Source organism: Vulpes vulpes, chromosome 1 (assembly GCF_048418805.1).
Source record: "Vulpes vulpes isolate BD-2025 chromosome 1, VulVul3, whole genome shotgun sequence".
NCBI classification, from domain to species: domain Eukaryota; kingdom Metazoa; phylum Chordata; class Mammalia; order Carnivora; family Canidae; genus Vulpes; species Vulpes vulpes.
The window spans coordinates 21,973,087-21,994,781 of record NC_132780.1 but is presented as its reverse complement, the minus strand read 5'-3'; the positions used below and the strand labels follow the sequence as shown (position 1 = coordinate 21,994,781).

Sequence of the window (21,695 nt, the reverse complement as noted above, 5' to 3'; positions counted from 1 at the left end):
GACAGATTCTGAGCAGCACAACTGTTTAGCAATAGAAGACGATGCAGACCCTCTGAAGTAGGGCAGGAGCTCACAGAAACCAGGAAAGTCCCTCTTTCAAGTCAAAGAGGTGGGCAGCAGTAAAAAGGTCCAGAGTGTGTGTATTGGGTGGAGGGGAGTGGGGGGGACAAGAGGGAACTTTGTGAGACTTGCTTAAGTCCAGTGACAGTGGTGGAGACCATGGTTTAGTCGTCAGTGGGGTGAAGGGACATGAGAAGGTGGGGACAGACAGTGGACAGAACAGTTACACAGGGTGTGTCTAGGAGAGAGAAGAGAAGGGCAGAGCTCACTGGGCATGTGGGGCAGAAAGCACCTGGGGTGACACTAGAGACCAGTACACAAGTATAGATTAAGAGGATAGAAGAGGATTAAGAAGAAGTTAAAGACCAAGCAGTGAGGTTATAAAATAGGTCCTAGAAAAATCAGAGATTGGAGATATTTGTCCAACGGCATCGAGCAAGAGTGACCCTTGAAAACCTCCTCTGGGACTGTAACAAGGCTTAGAGACCTGGGGAATTTTACACACAATTTCCCATGGAGACTAACACCCTGAATAATCTGCAGTTTTCAGTTTTAAGATCAGTTTTAGAAATATTTGTGGATAACAGGATCTTCATTTCTCCAGATGTTAGGACTTTTATTCCAACATCAAGATAAACCACTAGAGAATCACAACTTTGGACTACACAGTATAGCCTGTTTTTTAAGAGTCCTTCTTTGGAATTATACACTAGATACTAGACAAGGAAATAGAAAATGTAAAAAAGAAATAAGTAGAAATTAAACTGAGAAAAAAACTGGGATGCCTCAATCAGTTAAGTGTCTGCCTTTGGTTCAGATTATGATCCCAGAGTCCTGAGACAGGGCCCCATGTTGGGCTCCTTGCTCAGCAAGAGCATCTACTTCTCCTTCTGCCCTGCCCCTCCCCTCACTCATGTGCTTGCACTCTCTCAAATTAAAAAGAAAAGAAAAAAACCTTACTGGAAAGCCAAAAGCACAACACATAAAACTGATAAAATCTATAGATAAAAACACCATAAAAGTCCTTGACAGAAGGATGCATTACAGACAGGGTAACAATGGTGAATAGCAATAGGTTTCTCATCTGAAACCAGGAGGACAGAGGGAGGTAACATGTTTCTCTTCTATTATAAGAACTGTAAACCCCAAGTCTTTTATCCCACAAAAAACATCCTTCAGGGATGAAGGGGACATAGAAACCTTTTTAGATAAAGGAAAACAAAGTCCTTTGTCAACAGCAGACCTACCTCAGAAGAAAGGGTACAGGAAATTTGCAGGGAAATGTTAACAGAAGGCCTGGGTCTTCAGGAAGGGAGAAAGAAAGGAATGGTTAATAATAGAGGTAAACAGACCATATACTTCATGAATTTTGTAGAAAATCTTTTGACAGGTGGTGCACAAATTATAACATCCAACATAGTGCTCCATGTATAAAGAGAAAATACTTAGAATAATTTTTTTTTGTACTTAGAATAATTAAAAATGGAAAATGTTAAGGAATCTAATGGAATTAGGGTTTCTATACATCAAGGTGCTAAAATGCTGATATTAAACTGTGGTAAGTTATGTATAATACTTAGAATATAAAAATTAAGACAACACTCAAAAATGTTATAGATATATCAAATGGAAATCTAAAAAATGCTGAAGTAACCTACAGGAAAGCAAAATAACAAAGACAAAACAGAAAAGCAAAATAACAAAAACAACCAGAAAACAAGACGTACAATATAAAGGGAACACAAACAAAAAACAAATTTCAAGTAAACCTACCAATTAAAAGATAGAAAGAAGCAAGAATGGATTAAAAAGTAAAGTATGATCCAACTATATGCTGTTATAAGAAACTACTTCAAATATAATGATACAGATAAGGTTGAAAATTATAAAGATATAAGCCATGCAAAATATTAATCAAAACATGCAGTAGGGACCATATTAATCACTCAAAGTATGCTTCAAAGGCAAGAAAATGAACAGGTACAAAAAGGATATTACTTAATGAAAGGGTTAACATACCAATATTAAATGTGAACCATTTAGTGCACCAAACAACAGAGCTTTAAAATACCTGAAACAGGGATCCCTGGGTGCTCAGTGGTTTAGCGCCTGCCTTTGGCCCAGGGCGTGATCCTGGAGACCCGGGATCAAGTCCCGCATCAGGCTCCCAGCATGGAGCCTGCATCTCCCTCTGCCTGTGTCTCTGCCTCTCTCTCTCTCTATCATGAATAAATAAAATCTTTAAAAAATAGTAATAAAATACCCGAAATAGAAAATGATAGAATTCAAAAGATGAACAGTTATACTTCAGGACAGCTATACATCAGAACTTCATCATCCCTCTCTTTGGAATTGACAAAAATACTAAACAGTTTAGGTCAGTAAGGATATAGAAAATTTGACTACTACCAAGAGGACTGTCCAGACTGTGAAGGCTGAGAAACTGGGGCCGTTGGGTTTAATATTATACTTTGTCAGCCATCTCAGACCAAGAACTGGACACCATCCCTGTTACAGGAAGAAACCACTCCCCCACTCTAGACAAGCCACCGGCTCATATAGGAATGTGGAACACCCAACCACCAAAGAATATAAACCCCGCCCTTTGCCCACCAAACTCGCGTGCCAATTCTGACCAGAGTAACAGGCTAGTTCAAACGGACTCTAGGGGGTGAATTGTAATTCAATTGGTCACCTGCTTGTGGACCGACATGACCATGTAACTTTCTGTATGTTATAATCCTCATTGGCCACTGGCCTCTATAAAACTGCTATGCCTCTTAACCTTGGGTCCAAGCCCCTGGTCTGTTGTGTCGGGTATACTTGGACCCAAGCTCGAGCTTGTAAATAAACCCTCGTGCATTTGCATCGGTGTCGGCTCCTTGGTGGTTTCTCCACAATCTTGGGCACAACACAGACATTGACAGAAATTCCACTCAATGATAGCAGAACACACATTCTTTTCAGGAGGTCTTTTAGGATATTCAATAAATTAGGCTATATCTTAGGTCATAAATACTTTAACAAATTTAAACATACCAAACATAAAATAAACTAGAAATCAAAAGATAAGGAAAATACTCCAGAACACTAGAAAACTAAACAATAATCTATGAACCCATTAGAGTTTCTAAAGAAATCAAGAATCATTAGAGCTGAATAAACTGTAATGAAAATTTGCAGGATGAAGTCACAATGCTGTGAGGAAACATTATTGTACTAAATGCTTACGTTTGAATACAACCAAGGTAAAGGAGAAGATATAAAGATCAGAACAGAAATTAGTGAAATTATCAACAGCAATAGGGAACAAAAGAATAAATGAAATAAAGTGCTAGTTCTCCAAAATGATTAGTACGATTGATAAATGCCAAAGAAAATGGGCAAAAATAAAACAAAGAGTGAACATATTTCCAAAATCAGGAATCAAATGGGATATTATAAGTACAGATACTGCTCCCATTAAAATGGTAATAAGGAAATATTTCAAACAAGTTTATTAACTAACCAGAAAATTTAGATGAAATGGAACAATTCCTCGAACAGGACAAAGTTCAAACTATCAAATGTATCCAACATCAAAATTATTCTGAATTCAAGAAATTAGAAGGATGCCTGTGTGGCACAGTGGTTGAGCGTCTGCCTTCAGCTTGGGGCATGATCCCAGGGGTCCAGGATTGAGTCTGCATCGGGCTCCCCGTGAGGTGCTTGCTTCTCCCTCTGCCTATGTCTCTGCCTCTCACGAGTAAATAAACAAAATCTTAAAAAAAAAAAGAGAAATTAGAGGAAAATTCCTCAACAAAATACAATCAAATGGAATGTTTTAATATATGATATACAAAAAAAATTCATACACTTCAACCAAATGGGATTTATTCCAAGGATGCAAGGCTGGTTCAATATTCAAAACTAGTCAATATAATACATTTTATCAACAAGCTATAGAAATCAGATGATCACATCAATTGATGGAGGCAAAGTATTTGACAACATCTAACATTCATAATAACAAAAATCTCAGCAAATTAAGAATAGATGGAAATTTTCTAAAGAAAACTTCGGAAAAAAATACTGCAACTAACATCATATCTACCTAATGAAAACCTGAACATTTTCCTCCTAATAAGAGGGATCAGTCAAGGGCATTCTTTCTTATTACTCCTATTCAACATCATGTTGGAAGGCCCACTAGTGCAGAAAGAAAAGAAAGTAACAGAATACAGATGGGAAGGAAGAAGAAGTAAGACTTTAATGCAGCTGACATATCTTTGCAGAAAAGCCTGAGGATTCTACCCAAAGAAATGGCTACAAATAATGTGAGTTCAGTATGGTTGCAGGATGCCAAAATATCACTCCAAAAAACAATTATCTGTGTACTACTAAAGACCATATGGAAAAATAAGTGTAAAAATCAACACCATCACTCAAAACAAAAACAAAAAACAAAAAAACAAAAAAATCCTAGATAGAACTCTTAACAAAAATGTACAGGCTCTGTATGTTAAAAATTATAAAACAGTAGTGAAATATCAAGAATTACTTAAATAACTGAAGTGTATATAATTTTTCAGTGTTCATGATGCTGCTTTTCAACAGATCTACAGATTTCAACCAATTCCTATAAAAATGCAAGATTTTTTGCATCCTATGATTTATAAGAGTAGTCAAAGGAACTACAGAAAACTAAATCAATTTAAGTAAGAATAAAGAGAGAGGAATCACTTTACCCAATTTTGAGATTTACCATATAGCTACAGAAATTAAATAAATTGGATCAAAAACAATTCTGGAAAAGTCTGTTTCATGTTTAAAACCATATAAAGAACAGTTTGTTTTCTGAATATGTAAGCTTTAAAGTCTTAACTAATGCAATGTGTTTTTATATGTATACTTATCATTTTAATACTTGTCTGCAATTGTCTAACTCTTCTGACACTGGACAGCAATGAATGTATATACATGACACATACAGGGTGGTCAAGGCTCACTGCCTCTGAAACATCCCCTGACCCCAAGTAAACTAAAGAATCCATGACAAAGTGCTATAAGCTTGACAAGAGAAATCTCAAAAGTTTTTCATTTCATTTGCTGTTCTACATCTCCACCTTCTTCTAACAAAAATTCCTGAGATATTACTGCAGTGTAAACTAAGGAGAAACATGTAGCTGAAGGTTTTACTCCGTGCACAATAAACACTGCTCTCTCCCTCACAAATGAATTCTCAGATGTACAGTAAGGCTCTGGGCTGGGTCAACCTCTAAAATGCATCTCTACAGGACTACTGATGGTCTGGGATGGAAGATCTTCTCAAAGTGAAGATACTTGGGGGGTTTCTCTTTGGTATGTCCGATCAGATGCTGTAGTTGATGTTTTCTCTGGCAAAAGGTTCCCCTCAGTGGTTACGTTCAAGAAGTCCTTCCCCAAAAGCAGTTCTCGTAGGGTGACTGAGGATTGCCCACTTGTGAAGGGTCTTCCCACTTCTGTTGCACTGACAGGCTTTCTCCCAGTATGAATCCTCTGATGCTGAGTGAGGGAGGAGCTGCGACTAAAGGCTTTTCCACACTCACTGCACTTATAGGGCTTCTCCCCAGTGTGGATAATAGCATGTCGAATGAGGTTTGTGCTCCAGCAGAAGGATTTCCCACATTCCATGCACTCATAGGGCTTCTCTCCACTGTGAATCCGCTGGTGCCTTGTGAGCCCTGAGCGGCGGTTGAAGGCCTTTCCACACTCTGAGCACTCAAAGGGCTTCTCCCCAGTGTGGATACTAAAGTGTCGAATGAGGTCTTTTCTAGTGCTAAAGGCTTTCCCACACTCTTTGCACTCAAAGGGTTTTTCTCCAGTGTGGGCCCTTTTATGCAGGATGAAAGTAGAGCAGTGGGTGAAGGCCCTTCCACATTCAGTGCACACAAAAGGCTTCTCCCCAGTGTGAATTCTCTGATGCCTCTTGAGGTAGGACCTGTGGTTGAAGGCTTTCCCACACTCTAGGCACTCAAAGGGCTTCTCCCCAGTGTGGATGACATAGTGGTGAATGAGGGCTGCACTCTCACAGAAGGCTTTCCCACACTCACTGCATTCATAGGGCTTCTCTCCGGTGTGAGTCTGCTGGTGCCACACAAGGTATGACTTATGTTTGAAGACTTTGCCACACTCAAAGCATTCATAGGGATTCTCGGCACTGTGGATGATGTGATGTCGAAGGAATCCTGGCCTATGTCGAAAGACTTGCCCACATTCTTTGCACACAAAGGATTTCTCTCCACTGTGTCTCCTCTTATGCAAGACAAAATTGGAGCGGTGGGTGAAGGCCTTTCCACATTCATTACACTTATAAGGCTTCTCTCCACTGTGAATCCGCTGGTGTTGTGTAAGGTAGGACTTGCGGTTGAAGGCCTTCCCACACTCCATGCACTCGTAGGGCCTCTCCCCTGTGTGGATCATGTGGTGCTGCAGGAGGTGAGTGCTCTTAATAAATGTTTTCCCACACTCAGTGCATTCATAGGGCTTTACTCCAGAGTGAATCTTTTCATGTCCGGCAAGAAGGTGCTTCTTATTAAAAGTTTTCCCACATTCATTGCACTTAAACGTATTTTCCTCTTCCTGAATCATGGAATCTTTACCTGATCCACATGAGTCATGTTTATGGACAATACATACACCATCAGCTATCCCTAAACCATCATGTTCAGGGCTTGTTTTCTCAGGGAGCTTCTCCCTCTGGGGTTCTAACCCTGGTCTCAAGTGTCCTTCCTGCATTTCTGATGGGCCACCCTGATCCTTGGTTTGGCTCAGCTGGAAGTTCCCTGGGTCTCCCTGTTTTAGTTCCTGGAATAAGGGCCCCTCAGGGGACTTATTCAGGGCTGGTTCACAAGTGGTAAGTTCTATGGTCTTGGGTTTTCCCTTGTCACCTGAAAGAAACCCAATACACAAAATGGCCTGTTAGTTATGAAAACAGAAAAAAATAACAAAAACAAAATCAGCATTTCAGTGAGAAAAATATAGGTGAAAATAGTGCCTGTCTGTTATGTATTATTACCTCTGAATCTAAGGATTCCAATTTCTTTTTATGCCCTGAACCTTGGACTGCTGATACCATGAAAGGGAGACCCAAGAGAAGCTAGGTGATAGGACAAGGCGTCTGAAGTGGAGACACCACTACATTTCCACACTGGATGCGGCTGGAAAGACTAACAATAATGCTGTATGTTTTACTTCCTGTGGGCGAGGAAACTGCTATAAGAACAGTAGGAAAGGGCCTAATGTAGCCCTGATAGAAGAGAGAAAGTAATCCAAGATTAATTCTCCCCTAAAAGAAGTTTGGTCTTTGTACCAGCTCTAAGGAAGTAACCTCTATACCCTGCATACTTCCAGAGTAATAGATATATCATCTTTATTATTTACGGTGGGCATGTAGGAATATATCTGATAATTCATGACAACACATAACTCATCATGGCTATACAGTCAGAGTAAGGTCTGGCCACATCAGAAAAACCAACTGTATAATTAGAAAGTTGGGGCTTTGAGCCATGAGATATCACCTGCACCTACAGAAAGGAAAAAAAGGGTTAGAGACGGAGTCCCATTGGCAATGATTCAATCAGTCACGCTTATGCAATGAAAGCTCATTAAGTCTAGATACTGAGGCTCTGGCCAATTTCCTGGGTTGGTAATATCCATGCACTTATTGTCACACATGGATGCCAGCCAGCACGTAACAAGTCACCAAAGACATGGGAATCTTCTATTTTGAATACTTCTGGCCCCTCTTCTAAGTTGTACCTTTGTCTATAACAAACATGATTGAGAGTATATACTTTAATAGACTTTAAGAAGTTTTTTGAGTTTCTCCACCTGAGAGTAGTTTTGGGAAATCTCTGAAATTTCAGTGGTTCTGGATGACCTGGGCAGACCTGACAGTCTTTGGAGTTCTGTGTTCTTAGCCTTGAGTTTGCCTGGCGAACTGTGTAGAAAGTGATCAAAGAGTTTTCCAATAGGAGGTGCCTATGATGTGACGACTTCCACTGGTATAAAAGGAACTGCTACAAAAGAGAAAGTACAAAGGGCAGAGTAGCCTAAGGAGACAGAATGTACAAAGAGACTGACCACATGAAGAGGATACTAATAAGGATTCAGGAATGGGTAGGAGAGAAGGGAACAGAATTCCTAAGGTTCTGATGGGAGTGACAGTGAGACCTCCCAGGACAAGGCTCATAAGCAGGAGGTGAGCAGGACTGGACTAGACATAATGAGTCTGGTTTGCCTGAGGAGCACTCTGATGAAAAAACTCACAAAATACACATGATCTAGACAAGAAAATGAGAATACTAAAAGACATCAAAGAAGAACTATATCAATGAAGAATTTAATGTGGCAGATAGGGGAGTTGGAGAAAAGTGAGCTGAAAAGTATAAACTTCCAGTTACACTCCAGAACTAGGAATGTAATAAACAACACAAGGAACACAAGCTAACATTGCTGTTACGATGTGCAAGAGAGTGAAGAGAGTAAATCATTACAGTTCTCACAAGACCAATTTTTTCCTTTTTAATTTTCTTCTTTAGACCTACATAAGCACCTGTTTTTACAACTGAAAGAAATTAGAAGATTTTCACTTTTATGAAAAACCACAAAAAACAAAAATAAGGCTCAGCATTATTATCATTATCTGTTTTGCAGCAAGTTGTTAGAGGCAGCATGTACCTGGGGAAGCTCTTTCACCAAAACTACACTCAACATCAAGCCACCACAGATTTGAACTGTGTGAGCATCTGAACTTTCATTTCAATTTATTTTGTGAATATGTTAGCAAGATGATGAAAGGTATCAGAAAACTCTAAGAAAAATTATTTTGAGTCCACGAATGGTCAGAACATTTTCCATATAAATTAATGGTAATTTCTTCTAAACTTTAATGCCATTTCTGCTAATGAGAAGTTTAACAGGATGCTCTAATTTCTCATAGTGGGGAAACCTGCATGTATGTCAATCATTACTCAACAAAACCAAAGTTTAAAAATTATTAGCATAAAATAAACAACAGTATCTTTTTGTTTGTTTTAAAATATTAATTCATTCATTCATTCACTTATGAATGAGAGAAACAGGAAGAGACACAGGCAGAGGGAGAAGCAGGCTCCATGCAGGAGGCTGATGCAGGCTTTGATCCTAGGACTCTAGGATTGTGCCCTGGGCCAAAGACAGGAGCTAAACCTCTGAGCCACCCAGGAATCCCCTCAACAGTATCTTTTTGATGTTGGGGATAAAGCAAGATTTTTATACAAGACAAAATCATTATTTATATAAGAAATGGCATAAATTACACTGAAATAAGACCTCTATTCAATAAAACGTACTTTAAAGGAGTGAAAAAACAATATTGAAAAGTAGAAAATTATATCTACAGCACCTATTAACTGATGAGGTAAATATAAGGAAGATACAAAAAAAAAAATCCCTACAATCAAGAGCATGCAGGTTGAGTGGAGAAAGGATGAAGTTACATTACACAAGAAATAAGAGTATGAATGAAGAAAACATTTTCCTGAAAAGGTGTGCTCTAGACTCTGGTTAAGGGACTGGCCAGGGCCAGGAGCAAGACCCCTCCCGCTAGATGGAAGGGGAAGCTGCAGACACGAGAGCCCGAATGAGGGTGGTGGGGTGGAGGATCAAACAATAGAGGTGGTGGACTGTGCTTTCAACATAAAGACCTGCTGACACCTTAGGGGTCATATACTGAGACATCCACGACTGGGTAAGCATCTGGGACAAAGTCTGAGCACCTGGGCTAGCTCATGCAAGACACGGAGCTGACTAGAGGCACCAAGCAGATGCAGAGACAGGTTAGGAGACTAGCAGCATCCCCCAGAGAGAAGATGGGAGCGTGGGTCGAGCATGGGGATGGCTCTGATGGAGGTAGTGCAACTGATGCATTCAGGAGATGTACAGGATGTGAAACGGACAGGATCTGGGGAATGGCTGGATGAGGGACTGAGGGAGGTGGAGGTGTAAGGAATTCTCTGAGGCTGTATCCAGCCTCTAACCTGCTTGAGTGGCAGGACCATTCACTGAAACTTGGGAGGTGGAAGGAACGACCAACATTATGGTCCCATACTGGGCACGCTGACGACTCTGGGTTAAAGGGCTCCATGGCTTCCAAACCACCAAAGAGGCCAGAACAGGAAGCTTCCCCAGGGGACCAGGGCTGGTGGTCTCCTCCCAGTCTCCAGCCTGCAGGGTCTCCCATCTGCCCACATCTTGGCTCCTACCTGGATAGGTGCTTTGACACAGGTCTTTCTTCACCATCCATAGCTCCTGCCCGTGCTCCAGCTGGTAGATCAGCTCAGGTCTAGGAACAGGACACCCTGTTCACAGACAAAGAAAGACGACACTAGGATTTTTGTGAAAAAGAAATAAAACCTCTCAATCTAGTCTGGGATTTCAGAATGGATATGGATATGACCCGGGAATGAAGCTACCCCCATCCACACAAACAAAATACTAACCTATCACCTGGAAACAGGCACAAAGTCCAGTGCTGGGATTCAAACACTTTAGACAGTAGTGCTGGCTGTGTAGACAGCACCTATTCCCTTTGACTGCCAGCACACAGAATCCCAGGGAATATGACCCCCTCCCCTCCCAGAAAATATTTTCTAATTAACCCAGGTAAGTGAGTCTCAAACCATGTGTGCATCAACATCTCCTGGGATGTCGGGTTCACGTCCAACTGAAAGGAAATTTCTGGTGAGGCCGGGATATCGGTAGATTTTAAAACCTCCCCACATGATTCTGGCGTTAAAGGAAGGTTTACAAACCAGTCTCTACCAACCTGCAAGTGGCATTCCTCAATCACCAACAGTTAGAGGTATGCAACTTTAGAAAGCTTTATTCCAGGATGGCTGAGTAAGGGGATCTGCTGCTCCTGTAGTCTGGCAGCATCCCAGGACTTTTGTGAGGGAACCTGCCTATAAGATCTAGAACACAGAGAGGAAGTAAAGAAACCCACAGCTGGGTTATCACCCACCAATGTGAGATAATAAATTTCCTTCAGGATGAAGACTGAGCTGCTCTGTCACATGTAGCCAAACACAGATGCTGTGTTTGGGAAGACGACACAGCACTCTGCAAGGAGTCAAGGGTAGAGGCACCAGGACCCACAGAAGGCTGCTCTGGAAGATCCTGAACCACAGCCCAAGATTATCAGTTGTCACTGAGCAAATCTCGCTCACATCTGCTACCCACTCAGGACAGGGTCTGGTGATAAGGCAGTGGAAAGGGAGTAAGCTCTCCCTTCAGCCATCAGGAGTCATGCTCCCTGTGATATAAGGGACCTACTGCCAACAGAGTGTGGGGCACCCTCCTCAGATGCCATGGCACAACAGGCTTAAATTGCTTCGAGGACAAATCTCCCATTTGTTGCTTACCTAACTGTTGTAGTGTGACTCTCAATCCAGCAAGGAATAAAAGACCCCATTCGTGGAGACCCGGGGTTCAATATAAAATGGAGGAAAAAACGTTATGGAATATCTTGTTCCTGCTCCCTCTTAAGATACCTCAGATGTTTCCAGGCTTTACAACCCCTGGCCAATGAGTTTGGGGACTCCTGACTGCTGCTGCCCACTGGCACGTCACGCGTCTCCTCCTTGAAACCAAACTGACACAATCAGGATACTGATGCCACCACCACCGCTGCCCTAGAGGTAAGCTCCAGCCCCTGGGACTGCCAGAAGCTTATCAGGTAAATATCCAAAGAAAAGGAAAATGACCAGAGACAAGAGAGGTGACAAAAACAATTATGCTGTAGACCAGGGCCCATCTCAGGGAGGCTGCTGCCCAGAGGCCCCAGGACCTCCCCCACTCCTCTCACCAGCAGGAGACAAAGTCAGTATGGGGCTTCAGGAAGCTAAAGCCCCAAGAGAAAAAGGAGGGGGGTCTACTTTAGAACTTATGTACCAAAGAAATACCAGGCCTAGAAAATATAATACTCATTCTAAACTATTTAATGACTTAAAAATAGTAATAAAAACAAACTCCTAGAAAGAGAGGAAAAAATAAAAGAGAACAAAGTAAGACATAGAACTAAAACACTGTCTATAAAAACATGAGAGACTCCTAACTCTGGGAAACGAACAAGGGGTAGTGGAAGGGGACGTGGGCGGGGGGATGGGGTGACTGGGTGATGGGCACTGAGGGGGGCACTTGACGGGATGAGCACTGAGTGTTATACTGTATGTTGGCAAATCTAACTCCAATAAAAAAATATACAAAAAAATAAATAAAATAAAACACTGTCTATAATTTGACCCAATGGGAAATGCAAAATTTATATATTAAAAACATATATGATAAATTACATATAATAACTATGTACAGCATAACAAAACTTATATTCCAAAAAAAATTGTATCACCAAAACAAAACACGGCACTGACGGACTTCTCTGACTCCACAATACAGGTTCTGAATTAACTTCAGAATTTGCTAAATTGTACCAACTGACAAAACTTCATAAATTTAATCAAAACTGGGGCTCAGGGATCCCTGGGTGGCGCAGCGGTTTGGCGCCTGCCTTTGGCCCAGGGCGCGATCCTGGAGACCCGGGATCGAATCCCACGTCGGGCTCCCGGTGCATGGAGCCTGCTTCTCCCTCTGCCTGTATCTCTGCCTCTCTCTCTCTCTCTCTCTCTCTCTCTCTCTCTCTGTGACTATCATAAATAAATAAAAATTAAAAAAAAACAAAAAAACAAAACTGGGGCTCAAATCATAGTTATACCTGGAGATTCCGCTAAACTTAAATACTGCTCTGCCCAAACTGAAAAAGTAGCTAAATACAGGGGAAAAATAGGTATGTCTCACTCTAACTATAGACTCACCTATACTTCCACTACTCAGAGTACCACTGTCCTAAAATACCCCACTTTGGGCAAGGATGCCCTGACACAATTAAGTAAATTTTTGGTGCTTAATTGGACTCGGTACAATGGGACCCACAAAAACCAGTTAAGATAGTGATAGGCCCAATGGAAGCTGGAAAAGAGACTCCAGAGAGTAAAACTTCACATAAAAGCTAATCAGAAAAGGAATGACTGCCACACTACTTCTCCGTTTGACAGCCTAGTTGTGTCTGTAATGATCCCCGGGGCCAATAAAAGCACTTCACAGTGGGTTCCAACAATCTTAACAGGGTGGCCCATCCAGGAGGGCTCCTGCTGCACTGAGTGTGCCTGCCCCTAGGTGTCATTACTATGTGCTCACACATGGAGAAAGGGCCTGTAGGGAGGTAATTAACGTTAAATGAGGTCACGGGGATGTGGCCCCAATCTGGTAGGACTGGTGACCTTAAAAGCCAGAGGAAAGGCCATGTGAGGACACAGCACAAAGGTGGCAGCCAGGAAGAAATCATCATCTGTCTGCCAGCACCTTGGGTCTGAGACTTCCAGTCTCCAGAATGACGTGAAAACAAAGCTGTTGTTTAAGCAGCCAGAGCTGATTCACACAATCCACACACCCAATACTCCATATGAATAAATCAATAACATTATCCAATCAACAACCCGGTGACTGTTCTGAGCTTACAGATCTGGCTGACCCTGTTCTGTTCAGCACCTGTTTGGACAACTTCTCAGCCAGCCAGCCTCTACCCCGAAGGTGAACACTTCTTCCCCAGGCTGCCTGTGAGCGTGGCTCCACAGCTCTGCCGCTGCACATGATCTCTGCAGACAAGATCTTCACTGCACCCACCTTCCTCCAGTAGCACAGCTATGATGGCACATCGATGACAACCGTGTCCGAGGAAATTCATTCCACACATTCATTACGGACATACAAATCCAACATCTCTAGTACTAATATTAGAGATAGTTTAGTTTCAGCTAATACTACACTTAGTATTATTTGGGGGCTCGTTTATAAATTTTATCTCACTGGTACTGTTAGTTACAAATCAGTCCACCTTAAATGGGGTTCTTGCCAACAAAGACTAAGGTCTACTCAAAATATTGTGAACAGCACGAGCTCGGCACAGCTACTGAGGACTCTGTAAGACAGAACGGAACCCAATCTGGGCCCTCTGGCAGAACTCCACTTGTAGGAGGTGGCAGCTTCTCCCATCCTCTGTCCCTTGCCAGATGCTTTGGTGTTGGAGAGGGCCAGCCCTCCTTCAGGCCCTTTGGCTACCTGGAAAGCCCTTTGAGTTTAACAGAGAGAACAGTTACAGGAGTTCATGAACCATTAGAAGGATGCCACTATCCATCACACATTACTTGAGAAACATTACTTGGCCAAACTTCGGGGGGGGGGGGGGTATCTTAGCACTGATGAACAAATGGTCCCATCTCCAAATTCATTATAAACTGTTGAGCCACTGCCTAAAAATGGTCTCCTTTGGGATAAAGAACTCTTAAGACTCTCTTGTCTCACAGACACCCCAAACAAAAATCAAAACCACACATCTCTACACATAAAAGGGCCACAATACAAGGCACTTGTATTCCTTACTCCCTTCAGAGTTGCAGACAATACTGTAAGACACACACATTTCACTTCTCAAATTATGCAAGGCTAGGCTCTGGGAAGAGATATTCCACAGAACTTTCATGCCCCAAACATGCCTCCAAAACCTGGTTTAAGTAAAAGACATAAGGGTTGCTTCAAATAACTCCTTTCCAAATTCCAGTATGACAAACCCCTAAATGGGTCTCTCTCTTGCCTTAATAAGAAGCCTCTTGGCCAACTCACACCTCACATTAACACTCTGTTTCAACCAAACATGGCAAAAGCTGAGGACCCCATCAACTTGCAAAGGATACCATGGTCACACAACCAGACAACATGGTCCCACACTGGCACCTCATGGTGAAGACAACTCCACCCCCTCTGGCTAAAACTTTCAACCCCAGCAGATGTCCATGGATGGCCTCTCCTAAGATGAAATTAGACACAGGACCTTTTTGCTTTCTTGCATTAGGAATCCTATTTTGTTCCTGAGGTGACTTTTAAAAAACTCCTGAGGAGGAGGGGCCGGGGAAAGCAATCATGTGATTACAACGCTAGAAAATCTGTTCTATCCCTTAACCTCTGTGGAGGCAAGAAGGGCTGGAGATGGAGTTCAGTCATCAACGGCCAATGATTTCATCAGTCAGGCCCCTGTAAGGAGCTTTAACAAGAAGCCCCAAGTAAAGTGCTTCAGTGGCTTGCCAGATTGGTTAACGCATCATGATGGCACAAGAGTGACAAGCCAAGAGGCCATGGAAACTCAGTGTGCTGTTCTACATACCTTGTCCTTTGCATCTCTTGCATTTGGCTGTTTCTGAATTTAATCCTTTAAAAAAACAGGGAATATGCTTTTTTTTTAAAGATTTTACTTATTTATTCATGAGAGACACAGAGAGAGAGAGAGAGGCAGAGACACAGGCAGAGGGAGAAGCAGACTCCCTGCAGGGAGCCCGATGCGGAACTCGATCCCCAGACCGAGGACCATGTCCTGAGCTGAAGGCAGATGCTCAACCGCTGAGCCACTCAGGCGTCCCATTAACAGATAATACTGAAGTGCTTTCTTAAGTTTTGTGAGCCACCCTAACAAATTATCAACCCTGAGGAGGGGGTCATATCTCTGATTTACAGCCAGTTGATCAGGACAGGTGACAACCTGGCATCTGAAGTGGACTGTGCGGGGGTGCCTGTGGGGGTGCTGTCCTAGGAGACTGAGCCCCAACCTGTGGGATCTGTGCTAACTCCAGGTAGTTATGTCACAACTCATGGTGCGGAAAACAAGATTTTGATATCAAGAACTGTTGCCGAGTAGAGGAAAAACATTTTTGTCTTATACATACAACTACCACACATACACAGGCATGTATGTACAGGTGTGCTCAAGCGAGTGCGTGTGTGTACACACACAAAATATGTACGTATGCTAAAGACATACATACAAATATGTAAAACGTACACTAGCATTAATCTCCCTGTATTGCCTGTCCCTAAGTCATCTCTACAAATTAAAACCTTAGAAGTGCAAACTCATACAGGTGGGATACTGTGGGAATTTAAATGAGTAGAGCACCAATAAGCCCAAACAGTCCTGCTTAGTCAGTGCTCAGGGTATCTCAGCTGTGCTGATGATTATGAACTGCTTTCTAACATGACCCATATTTAATTTTTCTTATTTTCTTCAAAGAAGAAATCTTGCATCAGTCCAGTAAATGGGAAACGTAGAGTCACTTCCTTTGGTAGCAGGTCACCACGAAAACTCGGCAATGGAATACAAATGTTAAGTCCCAGTGAGCACATACTGCCTATTCGGGGCTGCAAACTCAAGGCTACTGTTTTAAAGGGAAAAGTACCAACCATTGGAGGGAAGGAGGAGTGAAGAAGGTTCAGCACTAAATCCAGACTTGTCATCAAAAACAATCAGAAGGCAGGAAACGATTATGTCAGGGTGTCCCTCAATGCCAGTTGATGAAGTGTTCCTACCTCTCTGAAACAAGTTTCTCAACCTGGCGTAACTATTCGGGTTACATGGGCATGATTACTTAGGTCAAGATAATGCTTTGCTAGGAAAGCAGGGAGGAAACTGTCCTGAGCATTTTAAGGATGTCTGGCAGCATTCCAGGTCTCCACCCACTAGGTGCCTGGCACACCTCTGTCCCACCTGTGACAACACTGCCCCAGTGTCCCTGGGGGATGACATCATCCCTGGATGACAACCAGGGGCACAGAGAGTTATAATCGGAATGACGAGAGAAAGTGAGAGGGATCGGGGAGGGGCCTCTACGAGATCTGGTGGTCAGGACACAGCTGGCGAGGCGTTCATTTTACACAGAAGGGGCGACCTTGTGAGTGGCTGAAATGCCCAAGAACACCAACCAGGCAGACACAACAGCAAGCAGAGGCCAGAGGCTGGTCCGTGTGTGGGGAAATCACTAGATGCCCAGCATGGCCAGGGCAGAGTGAGCCCAGGGAAAACACTGAAGGTGAGTGATGAGGTCAGCAGAAGACAGAGGGGCCTCTTTATTCTTAAACATTTTGTGACGAAATACTAACCTATCCAACTTTTCTAAGAGATCACGTTGTTTAGAATAATACCTGTTGGCACTGAAGGCAAAGGCCTTCTGGAGGCCTGCCTGACTCACTCTCTTCTTGGAGAATATCCCATCACTCACAGCCCTGCTAAGGACACCTGAGCCAATCAGGCTCACACAGTCAGCTCCCTCTCTGGAATGTGAAATAAGAACCTCAGACAGAGGCCAGTGTGTACCAAGCACTGGGGTGGGAGGTCCTGACAAGTACCGGCTCGGGCGGCCATCCCTGTCTCAAGGACACCCCACACAGCCCAGCAGCAGACAGAGAAAGAGAACAACATAAGCATGCAAAGATGCGGAAACGAGGAATCTGGGGGCCAGTCCTGGCACAACCTGATGAGGCAGAAAAGACCTTTCTGTGTACAGTGCTGTGAGCAGAGAGAGCCAGAGACAGAAGCCAGGACAAGAGACCAGAAGCCAGGACCTAATCATGGTGGTTCCTAGTTCCTCTATCAGCCCCTCAGAGGGCCCAGCTGGAATCCTGGCTTTGGCTTCTGCCAACAGCCCCCTTTCCTCCCATTACTTTCTAGGAGCCAAAGAAGAACCATTTCTTGCCCAAAGAGACACAGGAGAGCAGGCACAAAGAGATAAGTCTAGAAAATGACTGAAGCTGCAGGCAGGAGGCAGGGGAAGGCTCCAGAGGCCTTCTTGACCAGCCAGGCCTGGTGCCACAGGGTGCTCTGACAAGGAGGTGGCAGGACCCCCATGGAGGAGTCGGGTGGACTTACCCAGAGACACCAGGAGTCCACAGTTTTCCAGCATCACCTCCTGGTACAGGGTCCTCTGGGCCGGGTCCAGCTGCCCCCACTCCTCCTGGGTAAATATCACGGCCACATCATCAAAGGTCACAGATACCTGGAAAGTCAAACAGAGGTAGCAGAGTTGGCCTAGGGGCTGTTGCCTGGGATCACAGCTCCTCTCTACATCCCTGGTAAAGATGCAGTGATCAAGGCTCGAATCACCGAGTACCTCCTGAGGGCCAAACTCTGTGCAGGGCTCAAGGGGAAGGTGGGCAATGCTCTGGATGTAATATAGGAACGTATGGGAGAAACCTCCTCCCTGGGAGCCACTGGAAGGCCACACAACACAATGGAAATGACGCGAGGACTGGGAGATGCAGACAGCAAGGGCTCTAGGACATCAGAGGAGTGAGTGAATAATGATAGTAACGGTATCAGTAACAACAGCAATACCTGAGCCTCAGTGGTCCTGCTAGCTGCCTGCCCCATGCTGAGGGTTTCACATCCTGGTTACAGGGACTACAAGTCCTCAGTTCTTAAGTCAGTCTCCTGTGGCTTGCATCCAAACTCTTGAAACCCGACTCTGCCAGCTGTGTTACCTTGAAGACATCACTTCATTTCTCTGAGCCTCAGTCTGGATCAATACAATAATAGTTCCCACTTCACCAATAACAGTTGTGAGATTTAGACAAAAAATACTCAGTGCTCTGCGTGTTCTGGGATTTTCATTGTTTCTTCCACAGCCTGTGAGGTAAACATTTCATCACCTCCATACTAGTCAATGATAGGCTAAGGGTGCTCCACCAATTCACCCAACGTCTTGGATCTTACAAACCAGAGGTGAGATTTAGATTAGCACAAATTAGCACAGACTTAAGAGTAATCGAGGTACTCCTGCAAAATCAGAGTGATTAAAGTAAGGAGTTTATAAAGCTTCTACCCCCAATATATTTGTGAACATGGACAGAGGAGCATCGCCCTCATCACTCTCCTCACAGGTAAGGCATCTGAGGGGGTGGCAGTTCCTTGGGTAAATGGCGGGCAGTGATGCCCCCTGGGTCTCCCAAGCTAAGGGGAGGTGCCACAATGAACCACTGGCATCTTTTTCCTTCCTGAGCTCTGACACCACTTCCCCCTGAGGCCAGGATACCTCAGGGAGGGGGAGCACAAAAGGCTACATATAACAGGGGAGTTGACCACAAAGTTTGTTGGCTAAGGGTGAGTGGAGCCTCCTGCAAACCACCCGCAGGATCTCGCCTTTCCAACGGGGCTCCGCGGCTGAGAGGACCCAGGGCAACCTCTCAGCCCTCCCAGACCCCTAAACAACCACCGAAGTCGGCCTCTGTCCATGCACTTCTCTGTGTCTGCAAAGCTGTCCCCCCCTGACGCCCAAGGTCGCCCGCTGGAGGTCAGGTGGAACAGCGTCGCGGTAGGGGGTGGAATTCACTCTAAGAACGGCAGAAGCATCATTCATTCCCACAACTTACTGAGCAATGAGAGACCAACCCCCTCACAGACGTGGAGGTCGGTCAGGTGGCACGCCAGCCCCGCACGCCACAACACACGACTGCGGAGACGCGTCGCGGGAAGTCTGGACGCCAGGCCCCTGCAGGCCGGCCTCCGCCCTCGCAGAGCAGCAGCAACCCTGAAACCGACGTCCACTTACCTGGGCCTGGCCGGTCGGCGGCGCCGCCATCGCGGGCCCTGGGGTCAAGCGCCGGGGTCGCTGCTAGCCCCACCTCTGCTCCGCGTGCCCCGGAGACTTGGCGACTGGTGGCAGTCCAGCGGCAGCGCCCCCGAGGTAACAGGCACCGCGACTCGGGGCGCCGCCCGTGGCAACCGCGGTGATGAGGGCGCTGCAGGGGCCGTGGCCTGGCGAGAGGCCGGGGAGAGGCACCCCCGCTGCACAGGGTCACGGAGCCTACAGAACGCGAAGGCGAGTCCTAGCCTTCTTGCCGGCTCGCTACCCACGAAAGGCCGAAGAAGCGGTACCCGCCCAGTCCTCAGCAAGTCAAGGCCGTCCCAGTGCGATCCGCCGAGGGAAATGGCGGCGGCAGGGAAACACTCGGAAGTCCCGCCCACGTGCGCGGAAGGAAACACTCCTGCCCGGGGCTGTCTTGGCCTGCGCCGCCTCAGGTGCCTTCTGGGTAATGTGGTTTCCCTCCTCTGTAACTCACCTCGCAAGGCGGGTCTTCAGGGGGAGTCTTCCCCTCAGGGGAAGGAGCACAAGCAACTGAGCAACCCTAGCTGCCTTTTTATAGTGGGCACCATTCATTAGCACCAGTGGGGAGGAGCGAGAGCCCCCATTCTGTGCCTGGGAAATTCAGGCTCGGGAGGCAGGAATGTTTATCAGGATGGAGATCAATACAAAGAACAGAACTCGCCCTCCACTCGAGGCTGGCCTGGGGACTTCCCCTTTTTGGTGCCACCTTCCCGGATCCTCTTCTCAGGGAGCAGACAAAAAAGTAGTTTAAAAATCCTCCCAAAGGAAAAAAAAAATCCTCCCAAGGAGGTCCCTTTCACGAATGGCACACTCTCCTGCCCCCCCCCCCTTTTTTTTCTTTTTTGGCTCAGGACCTTTTTCATATAATGAATGAACTTCTTTCTCTTGTAATGGGCCCAGATTACTAAAAAATATATTTGCCATTCTGTGAGGTAGGGAGGAGCAGGTAGAGGAAGCTTGGAGGAAAACTCAAAGACTCAGGTTACCAGCAGTGTCAATTTGAAATGTTGATGAGGGGCGCCTGGGTGGCTCATTTAAGCGTCTGCCTTTGGCTCAGGTCATGATCTGGGGGTCCTGGGATCAAGTGCTGCATTGGGCTCCCCACAGGGAGCCTGCTTCTTCTTCTGCCTATGTTTCTGCCTCTCTTTCTGTCTCTCATGAATAAAGAAATAAAATCTTGAAAAAAAAATGGCAATGAGACCACAAGGCATGTGTTACATAGGCATTTCAACCAATGACTGAACTTTGGAAGAGAGTTCAGCCTTGATAAAATAAAGGAAATTTTCAACTTTTCATGTTTGTGGGCTCTGCTCTTGGGCTCCCAGGGAAGCTATACTTTAACATTTACCAAGGTCAAAATGACTTGGCAAAACCTCAAAGCATGGGCTCTATTTCTACCCCAAGCATACATTGCACATCTGCTTCGTTGAAAAAAATAACTAAAAAGGAGCTTTCCAGATATAGAGGTAAGAAAAGGGGGAAAAAAATCCCTCTCTGGTTCCCATAAGATTAAACTTATACAGTTTAGCACATAAGAACATAAGACAAAGTCTATAACTTTCTGGAATGTCCTTGGTCATGATAATTTGAAACTTCTTTTAAAGATTTTTATTTGAAGGAATCCCTGGGTGGCTCCGCGGTTTGGCGCCTGCCTTTGGCCCAGGGCGCGATCCTCGAGTCCCGCATGGGGCTCCCGGCATGGAGCCTGCTTCTCCCTCCTCCTGTGTTTCTGCCTCTCTCTCTCTATGTCTATCTAAATAAATAAATCTTTAAAAAGATTTTTATTTGAGAAAGAGAGAGAGCACAAGCAGGGGGAGAGGGAGAGGGAGCAGACTCCCCACGTAGCAGGGAGCCCCAAGTGGGGGTCCATCCCAGGACCCTAGGATCATGACATGAGCCAAAGGCAGAAACTTAAGCAACTGAGCCATCCACGTGTCCTGATTTGTAACTTTTTATGTAAAAAAACAAAACAAAACAAAACAAAAAAACACAAAAAGCCATATATAACCTTGCACTGAATGTTTTTTTACGCAGAGCATTTTTTTCGTTGTTAAGATTGTATATATTGCACAGCTCTCCTAATTTGAGCTT

At 44.5% G+C, this 21,695-nt stretch overlaps 1 protein-coding gene across 4 annotated transcripts in view; it reads right to left on the bottom strand.

Moving 5' to 3' along the window:
* AURKC (aurora kinase C) overlaps window positions 1–20,340 on the bottom strand; it is a 31,711-nt gene extending 11,371 nt beyond the window's left edge. Inside the window, exons 1-5 of one of the 4 annotated variants that reach the window (XM_072764007.1) lie at window positions 19,544–19,962; window positions 18,335–18,515; window positions 17,870–17,996; window positions 10,329–10,424; window positions 3,917–6,968 (exon numbers count right to left, since the gene is read on the bottom strand). In XM_072764007.1, the coding sequence (XP_072620108.1) occupies window positions 5,368–6,968; window positions 10,329–10,424; window positions 17,870–17,996; window positions 18,335–18,370 (1,860 nt within the window). In that variant the 5' untranslated portion in view covers window positions 18,371–18,515; window positions 19,544–19,962 and the 3' untranslated portion in view covers window positions 3,917–5,367. Of the gene's footprint in view, window positions 1–3,916; window positions 6,969–10,328; window positions 10,425–17,869; window positions 17,997–18,334; window positions 18,626–19,543 lie in introns of those variants that run through there. The other 3 variants (XM_072764070.1, XM_072764185.1, XM_072764122.1) reach the window with 3 other exon arrangements.
* Window positions 20,341–21,695: the final 1,355 nt, after the last annotated feature.